The following is a 10,372-nucleotide window of genomic DNA, read 5'->3' as shown; positions in this document are numbered from 1 at the left end:
TATGAAGGAAACTATATGATCTCATTAACGCTATGCAATCGTTACTATTTTCGCACTGAGCATTGACAGCAGGCTTCATAGCCCGATACAAAATCAAAAGAATGGCTGCTTTAACAAAGTAACTAATAAAGAATTTAATTAAGACATTTTTGCATGTCTTCGTGATACAAATTTCTTCTTTGATTTATTGGATTGCTAGTGTAGTGTTTTTAATACTACAAAATTATTTCAAACTTGAAATGTGAACATTTGATGAGCATTTAACTGCACTGGTTAACTTGACTCCTGAATATGCATATATGTGTATTAATAAAGTATAGTCAAGCAAAATTGTTTAATCAAGTGATTGACAATGTATTTTTTTCAATATAAGGGAATTTTTAATTATGCTTGCTTTCAGAAATACTGTCTCAACCTAATTTCTGTGTGTTTTTCAGTCTGGATATTAAAGTACAACTAAAAGAACGTATATCACATGCTATATTGTGTTAAAGTTTATATTGTTTATATAGTTATATTAAAATTTTAAAGGTATGTGCACTACTTTGCGTCTGTTATGTTCAGGCCCACAATAAAGTAACCAAACATAACCGCATGTACGCCGTTGTGATTTCTTTAATTAACCACATATAAACATCAACATTACAAACACATTGACATTTTATGACCTTTGTCAATTATCAATCACAAACAAGATTTATTTAAAATACAAGACACGATCAACACAAAAACCTCATAAACACTTATAAAATGGACTGATCAGTAAGTTCAGTTTTACAAAAAATAAATTATTGCAACAATAAATAATACTGACAATCTTAAAAGGAAAATCCATAAAAATGTGTTTAGTTAGTTTTATTTTACCAACAAACTATTAAAATAATCCATGTACTGTATAATAAAATAATTTAAAACACTGAGGTTTAAAACAACCTGGTAAAAAGAAAATCATGCCACCCGAAAATCCAAATGTGACACTTGTACTTGCAGTGTAACATTTAAACATTTAAGACACTTTCTCTATTGGCATCATTGCAAATGTGAACGCACTATATATCGTTCAGTCTAGCAGGCACAACGAGCTTCTATTATTACATACAGTATAACACACATTATACTACATGAAAAGCTAAGATGCAAAACCCTCTAAGTGTGTCTGACATGTTTTCTTGTGATTCTGCCAAGTGCCAACAAACCAGTAGATCTGAATGACCTAAGGCCAGGATTAAGCAGATTTGAAGTGAAAGTATTTGAGAGCATTCGGTTAATATCATTATCGAATTTTGGACGGAGGTGGCATTTAGCAGCTTTTGCATCTGAGCTCCTCATATCTTTGTTGGCATGAATAATGTGGAGCCTGTGTTCATCAATAGGCTACTTTACGAGTACAGTAACATTTTGTGGCTAAACAGTGACTCAAAAGTCTCTGTATAGATATAAATATATAGAGCTATTCATTTCTGCACCAATGCTATGCACAAACAACATCAAAGATAAATTATGTCTAATGAAACGGGGAAAATTACGAAAGCTAAATAAAGACAGTAGGCTATAGAAATACTGTTTTTACAAGTATATTGTAGATATACCGGTAATTTTGTCAGTCCTGTCGGATTTGATTTACCATGTAGGTCCTTAGCCTGCTATAAACTATTTATTAGGTTTATGCTGGGGCTTCATGCTATTTTTTGAGGGGCAGATTTGCAGAGAAAGGTACAGGAAGGTACAAAAGTTGTCACTGGGGTGGTCCCTAAAAGGTGTCATATTGGTACCTCAAAGGTACATATGGTACACATTAGGACCTTTTTAAAAGTTGACAACATGTGTTGCTACTAGATGGGATAAAACGTCAACCAAGATTTTTTTTTAATCATTTGTACGTAAAGAAGTAGTCAACACGAGCACACGCACACAGTTTTTACGGTTATCCATACAAAAATAAGGTGGTTTCAAACTATAATTATATTGTTGTTTATGTTTTTCTATCGTTTATAGGGCCGTTCAAACTTAAACGTTAACTATAATGATAACTATATTAGCGTCCACATTTCCGGACAATAACAAACTTTATGTTAATTCGCTCACGTGCGGGGTAACTTTACTCGCCTTGCCTTTAATGACATTAACTAATACTGCATATTTCTTGTGATAAAAACTTTTGAAATTTATTACACTGTGTAAACATGCTGTTCATGTTGCATTTACACAGCGCGTATTACCAGCAGATGTCCTTAATACGCTGTGTTTTGCGTAACGTTAACTCTAAACAGTTTGTGTTAATTAATATCTTACCTTTTGGTGTAGCTAATGTAACTTAAAGGTAGAATAAAAAGCATTATGTAGTCAATTTCAAAGCAACTGCATCAGTGCTGGACACCTGAGGTAATTTTATTTTATCTTATGTACCTCAGCAGTGATCTCTGTCATCATCTCGTTTCAAATGCGCGTGCACTTGAAGTTCACATAGATTTGATTGGCTGTCAATGGTTTATCGTTTATCAATTGAAAAAAAGCTATTCTCTTCTTTAATATAAAACTTTTTTTAAACTATATTTTTTATAGTTATATCGCTATAATGTGAATATGATGTGCCCCCCTTCTGAAAAAAACAAACAATAAAACCATTACAGAAAATTCTAATGGTTTCCATTAAAATACCAATAGGAACCGTTAGCTTTTACCATTAAAACACTGTAGTGTGTTTTGGGCCATATTCCATTAGAACCAATACAATTCCCAATAAAACCATTAGAATTTCTGTGATGGTGTCTATTGTTATTTTTAGCAGGGCCAAGACACCACTGCATTTATAACCACCACTCCCAGTTACAGGTAAGCAAAATAAGTAATAAAATGGATAAAAATATATTTATATTAGCCTACTAATACTCTCTTCCCAGCTGTAGGCTTGTCTATGTGTGTAAAAGTTTCACAAATGAGTATCTGTAAACATGGTCTGCTCCTTCTTCACCGAGCTGTAGCTTTTAATCGCCTCCACAAAGTCATCGTCGCCCACATACTGCAACATAAGGACAACAGGAAACATCAGCTATACAACAATGTCTTTGAAGGTACATTTTGTGACATCACACAAATTCCACACTACACATCTCACCATCCCGCTGTCTGTGCCGTGCAGGTCAGCGTCCCACGCTCCACCGCCCAGAGACTTCTTATCGTGAGTGTCGATCAGCTGACTAACGCTCCGATGCAAGGAGTTCTGGGAAAACGCATGGCTCAGCTCGCTCTGGCTGGGCACACGGAGCACAGACATGCTGGCCCGAAAGCTGTGGTTGCTGGTTCCTCCAATCTTAGTATCGCTCAAACCCTGATAATAAAAAGTTGGTTGTTACTCAATTACAGATTCCACACTAGGCTGCCTCCCCAGGTTGAAAAACCCCCTAGTAGAAAAAACCCGGACTTTTTAGCCGGAGAAGTAAAAAAAGTCCTAGGAGGGAAAAACCCTTGGGAGATATACATATATATAACGGATAAGGAGATTAAGCGGTATGACCAGCATGGGATGCTGGTGTGGGTGCTGGTATGCTGATGACCACCAGGTCTATTCTGTTGGTCACCGGCAAACCAGCAACAAAACCCAACATGCTTGTCTTGCTGGTATGCTGGTTTTTCCAGCAGGGTTTGCATGCAATGCCACTCAAATGAGAGTAAAGCTAAACTCAAACATGATAGAAAGTTAATAGAGGCTATTGGAAATTTGGAAACATGACAAAAAATATCACATTTTTGAAAAATATATGGTGCATGTCGCAATAATGATGGTGTGGTTTTGCTAGGCGAGTCTTCTGGATGGTTTCTAGGGTGTTTTGGTTGTTTGCTTACTGATACCAGTGACTTTTTTTTATGACATTCTGAATTTTTAATGCATGTTTTATTGTCAGTCATATGAAAAGATCATAGCGCTTTTCAGACATTTGCAATATTGAAAAGCAGTTTATCAGTAAAAGCATGCGAGTACAGGCAGCAGACACAGAAGGAAACACAAAAACCTATGAAATATACAGAGCTCATTCTCTGTGTTTGTCGGATCAGTGTGAATTACCCTTAACAAAAGCCGTGGACTTAAAAAAAAATGTAGCACAGGGTTTTCCAAACTGGGGTTTGCGGACCCTTGGTGGTTCACAGGGGAATGTAGGGGGTTCGTGAGTTGATAAAAAAGTAATTAATTAAATTCGCCATGAAACAGAAGTAGCGATTTAATTATTTCCCCCATAATGACGTATATCCGAGTGAAATGGCTTCTGAAATGAAATAAGGCAGGGCTGGATTTGAAATTGTCCATCGAGATCCGATTAGATCGTTTGAAGTTGGGTCATGTTGCTAATTGCTAATCGCAGCGGTCTTTTCCTGGACCCCGCCCACCTGCCATAGCATATGACCGGAAGTAAAGAGAGATCGCTTTGAGGACGGGAGGAGATTTGTGTTTTTGTTTAAAGATTATGAGGGAACATGAATTAAGTAAGGGATAATTTAGAGGCAGCCGGTAGTTATTGGGAAATAAGCCCCGACAGTGTATCACACTGAAGGGGCTTATTTCCCAATAACTACCGGCTGCCTCTACATTATCCCGCTTATTACACGGCTACTTGCCACATAAGAAAAAAAACTGGACATGAATATGAATTTGAAACATTTTATTGGCATATTTGTTTTAAATTAACATTTTTATCCTTCCGCGAAACTTTGCACAGATGCATAAAATGATCGTAATACCTTATTAAGATCCTCTGCTTCATACTTGTCTGTCTCCATTTTTTTCTCTTTTAGCCAGTCTTTGAGAAGTTTTAATGCCCATTCTGTATTTTTTTGTGTGTTTCATAGCTGTCATGCTCTATTTTGTCAAGTTCAGTCGCAGTAAGCTGTCTGTGTCTTTTCGATGTTGTCCAGTGTTTGTCACAAGATGGCGCCAAACAGTAATCTTTATTGATCTTTATTGGCGCGGAGCGATTTTACTCATACAAGTAGTCCGGCTATGCGTTATTACTTTGTAGCGGTTATTATTTGAAAAGAACGAACCTGCAAATTTCTCAACTGACCAATCAGAATCAAGCATTCCAGAGAGCCGTGTAATAAAAAAAAAATGAAGCTCACAGATAAATAATTTGTAAAAAAAAAACCACAATATTCCAAAACAAATTACAGTTTTTCATTTTATTTTCATGCCGACTTTAATTAAATAATAAAGTGTAAATCATTTTAAAATGTAAATTCTAAATACTAACAAAAATATATTTTATGTGACTATTATATAACACTACACTGTAAAAAAATTCCATAGAAACTACAATGTTATTGCAGCTGGGTTGCCGGTAACTTACCGTAGATTTAAATTTATGTTATTTACTATCAAGTGTTTGTTCAAAGTTAAATAAATTTGAAATATTAACAAGTCTTTATCTTTACAGAATAAAACTATACAATAACATGCAAAGCATTCTGGGAACCAGAAATCATCATCAACCATTTTCAGTTTTTTTGCTTCAGATTTTGTTTCCCAGAATGTTTTGCTTGATGATGTTTTTTTAGTTTTACTATGTAAAGACAAAGACTTGTAAATATTTAATGTTCATTTAACTTTAAACAAAATGTTACCAGTAAATAACATAAATTTAAATCAACGGTAGTTACCAGCAACCCAGCTGCAATAACACTAATTTGTATGGAATTTTTTTACAGTGTACATTATAACAGAAAATTGCAAAAAAAAAAGAAGGACATATACGTTTTATGTAGCTATAAAAAAATATATTTTTTAAGTTAAATATGCAAATGTGCTATTACATGATTTAAATATTTACGCAAAATCTCGGGGGGTACTTCAAGTAAATCATTTAGGTCAAGGGGGTTTGGCTGACAAAAAAGTAAAACCCCTGTATAGCACAAACATGAAGTATAAGTGACAGTAATTTTGAGGCACGCTTGGTTTTCAAACTTATAGGCATGTGCCCCCCATCCTTGTGTCAGGTCAGGTGCATCCCTTCGTGGCCCCCCATAAGACAATTCAAGACATAAAACAATCTCAAACTTAAAATTTGAATGAAACAAAACATATTAAATTATACAAATGTAGTGCTGTTGGTTGGTGGCTATTTATTTCTGAGGTTTGATTACACAGAATTTGTGATAAATTAACTCTTTCCCACCAGTGTTTTTTTTTTTTTAAGTTGCCAGCGTTGCCATTTTTTATGCTTTTCACAAAAGTTTAATGCTTTTTCAGAAAATGTTGTTCTTTAAATATATAAAAATACACTATATCAAAAAGAACAGACCCTATGTTTTTAAACTAAATAAATGTTTCATCCTATCTTCATTTGTTCTCTTTTTATCACTTCTCAAATATGACTAGGTATCGTTAAAAATACACAATTTTTAACAAAGAGCTAATTGCACTTTGTACAGAATTTTTTTAGAAATTAGATTCCAAACAGAGATCAAAACCTACACAGAGTTTTTACTGTTTTTGGATCAGTAGATGCTTCAGTTTTATAAGTTGGGTAAGAGCCCCACCTAGTGGATAGGAGTGGAAATATGGATTGCCGTAAAAACTCTTCATTGAATAAAATAAAATTTTATAAACCTGGGGCCCCCTGGCTCAATCTCGCACCCCCCAGTTTAAGAACCACTGCTTTAACATGTTCCTGTAGCTCAATCGGTAGAGCAAAACGTGATCTCATGGAAATCCGTTTTATAGTCACAGAAAATTTGATCACTTTATCCGTGTCCATGACACGGAATTCAGCTTTTTTCAGTGATGTCACTCCCACGGATTTCTCTTGTCATTTTATGTTTTCTCATTGTTTTTTCCTATTTTCAAATCATTGTCGCTTGGGGTTAGATTTGGGGTTTGGGTTAGAATGTACTTTTATGTTAGGATGTACTTTTATGTATTGGTTTCTACATGTTTTTCTTCCACTTTTAAAACTATTCTCGCCTGGAGTTGGGGTTTGGATGTCTAAAAATGTAACAGAAAGTGATTCTAACCCTAACCCCAAGTGACAATAGTAAGAAAATAGGAAAAAAACTAGAAAACAATACAAATAGAAATCCGTGGGAGTGACACGGAAAAGACATCCGTGCTCTAGTAGTCACGGAAAAAAGCAGTATTCCAAGATAATGTAAACGGATAAAGTAATCAAATTGTCTGTGACTATAACAGATTTTCGTGGATCAGGTTGGGTAGAGCATTGCATTAGCTATGCTCCCAGGGAACACAGTGATAAAACATATAGCTTGTGATGCACTGTGAGTCGCTTCGGAAAAGTGCGTCTGTCAAAGGCTTAAATGTAAATGTGACGAGCTAATAAGGAGAAAGCAAAAACATGCCAGATGTATCAGGCGATGGTGAAAAGCTATACTGAAAGACATCCCAAAGAGTAAAACAGAGAGCCCTGTACCTCGGTGTGCACCGCAAAGTGCTTTAGGGTTATACTGCAGGAGGTGTCCCGTATACTGTCAAACTGGAAAGAGAGAAAAATTGGCGTTCGATGAGGGCTTACCATTGATCCATCAGGCTGAAGCAGAGCAGTAGAAGCGTGGTTAGAGCAGAACTCAGAGGAAGATCTCTGTGACAGCAAGCACAGCCCATGAAAATGTGAATTAAAAGATCAAACAGCAAATTTAAAGAGAAAGAGGACAGTTTAAAGTTTTTCAGAAGGCAGAGGTTAAGGAGATACAGTAAGAGGGTTACAGTTTATCCCAGCAAGCAAATAGGCGTCATTTCACCCGCTATGAGTAATCCACATTTAAGCCAAAATAACTTGATTTTGGTTGTCGTCTTTGCCAAAACAACTTGTGAGATGTATGATATTCCATCACATAAGAAAAGTCAACAGTGATTACGAGGTGTTTGGTTTCAAATTTTGCCTCATTTTAACCTAGACGTCCAGGAAGTGTTTGCTTGCTGGGTTTACTTTACAATGGTGATGTGTACTCTATCAAAAATAAACTTTGTTAAAACTTTGTTTGTGTCTAGCTTTTAGCAGTTTGGATAAAACTCATGGCTGATTTTACTGTACTTTCGGGTCATTTATCACACTGGAAATAGAAGCTCAGTTTGAGGGCATTATGGGACTCAAGCAGTGTTATTTAGTGCACAAATGTGACCCTACCCTGGACCACAAAACCAGTCATAAGTATCACAGGTATATATATTTGTTTTTTTTTTCAATCAAATTTTTTTCTTTTTTTATATAGCTCTTTTCACTCTTGTGTGTGTGTTGTTAAGGATTTCATTTGGACAACTTTAAAGGCCAATTTTTTATGATTTTTGGCACCCTCAGATTCCAGATTTTCAATTATCTCGGCTAAATATTGTCCTATCCTAACAAACCATACATCAATGGAAAGCTTATTCATATAAGATCATATAAATAAATAAAAATTCTCACCATAATAAAAAACTATCTATCTTTCTGTCCGTCCATCCATATATATATATATATATTTTTTTAATATATAGCGCTTTTCACAATTGGGTGAGTGTTGTTAAGGACTTTATTTTGACAACTTTGAAGGACAATTTTTCAATTTTTAATGATTTTTGGCACCCTTATATTACAGATTTTCAAATATCTCGGCTAAATATTGTCCTATCCTAACAAACCATACATCAATGGAAAGCTTATTCATATAATATCATATATAAAAAAATCTATAGACGGTTTCAGCAGTAACAACATAAACAAGTCCGCAGTAACTTCCGGTAAACTCCGCTAATAATAAATAACAATAAAGTACTTTAAACGTAGTTTATTTATATAACAAGCAAAACAACTACACATAGATTACCTAGGAAACCAAAACATTTGTTATTTTTGACGAGGCATTTGTTCAAGAGATCAGTTTAGCAACTAGTCAGACCATTAAAAAAACGAAACCGGAAGTAAGGTTCGGATCCAGACGTGTATCACGTGCGTCCGATGAAATCGTCTATTTAATAAAATGAAATATTCTTACCATAATATATAAAAAACTATCTATCTGTTTGTCCGTCCATCCATCCATCCATCCATCCATATACAGTATATACATATATTTTTTTTTTAAATTACATTTTTTTCTTTTTTTATATTTATATAGCTCTTTTCACTCTTGTGTGTGTGTTGTTAAGGATTTCATTTGGACAACTTAAATATTGTCCTATCAAGCTTTTTCATCCAGGTTTCAGATAATATTTAAATCTCAATTTCACAAAATTGACCCTTATGACTGGTTTTGTGGTCCAGGGTCACATATAAGTAGATCATAAATCTGGAATAAATGTATAAATGTGTACATCCGAATCCTAAATACCACAAAAATAGTGAATATTTTAAACAAGCCTGATGTCACTACCAGAAAAGAAGCATTAGCACTCCCTCTTGTGGACATTTGAAGGAAGTGCTTGTTGCAGAGTGAAGGCATAATGAAATAAAAAATAATCTACAGTGTATCTGTTGCATTCAATTTGTGTAATTGTATACAATTATGACATGATCAAAAGTAAAGTACTGTAGTTTGTTACAGGATAAGAGTTAACTGTATGATAACAGTATGTGCTCTCACCAGATAGGGGTCATTAGGAGGATATTTGGTACTTCTCCTCTTTAACGGGACTATTGGAGGTCTCTCTCTGACGAAAGGAGGTTTACTCAGGGTTTTTCTCAGCACCAGACCCATCAACAGAGCAAACAGCAGCAAACCGAGAAAAGCCATAAGAATGATGAACCATAACTCCCTGTAGATTTTGTATTCTGTCCCATGCAAACCAATTTTACCTCCTGACTCCACAACATCTGTAAGAAACCATTGATACTGATGAGAGATATATAATCCAATATTAGTAACATTTTGAAGCATCAGTCCATTTTCTTAAAAAAAAAAAAATCCAGATAATTTACGCACCACCATGTCATCCAAAATGTTGATGTCTTTCTTTGTTCAGTCGAGAAGAAATTCAGTTTTTTGAGGAAAACATTCCAGGATTTTTCTCATTTTAATGGACCCCAACACTTAACAGCTTTAATGCAGTTTAAAATTGCCGTTTTAAAGGACTCTAAATGATCCCAAATGAGCCATATGGGTCTTATCTAGCGAAACGATTGTTATTTTTGGCAAGAAAAATAACAAATTTGCACTTTTTAAACCACAACTTCTCTTCTTCCTCCGGCTGTGTGACGAGCCAGCGCGACCTGTCGTAATTGCGTAATGACGTGGAAAGGTCACGTGTTACATATATGAAACGCACATTTGCGGACCATTTTAAACAATAAACTGAGACAAAGACATGAATTAGTATCATTCCACATACAACAACGTCGGAACGGTCCTCTTTCAACACACTTGTAAATAGTGGGGGTAGTTTCACTAACGT

General features: G+C 35.1%; 1 protein-coding gene across 1 annotated transcript in view; it reads right to left on the bottom strand.

The window, feature by feature from the left end:
* Positions 1–437: 437 nt before the first annotated feature.
* The window catches only part of ush2a (Usher syndrome 2A (autosomal recessive, mild)), a 328,621-nt gene continuing 318,686 nt past the window's right edge, over positions 438–10,372 (bottom strand). Inside the window, 4 exon segments of the mRNA XM_055171788.2 lie at positions 438–3,019; positions 3,116–3,328; positions 7,518–7,583; positions 9,565–9,794. Coding sequence (XP_055027763.2) covers positions 2,930–3,019; positions 3,116–3,328; positions 7,518–7,583; positions 9,565–9,794 — 599 coding nt within the window. The 3' untranslated portion in view covers positions 438–2,929.

Source organism: Misgurnus anguillicaudatus, chromosome 7 (genome assembly GCF_027580225.2).
Source record: "Misgurnus anguillicaudatus chromosome 7, ASM2758022v2, whole genome shotgun sequence".
NCBI lineage: Eukaryota > Metazoa > Chordata > Actinopteri > Cypriniformes > Cobitidae > Misgurnus > Misgurnus anguillicaudatus.
The sequence above is the reverse complement of the archived record's forward strand: the minus strand, read 5'-3'. Positions and strand labels throughout refer to the sequence as shown.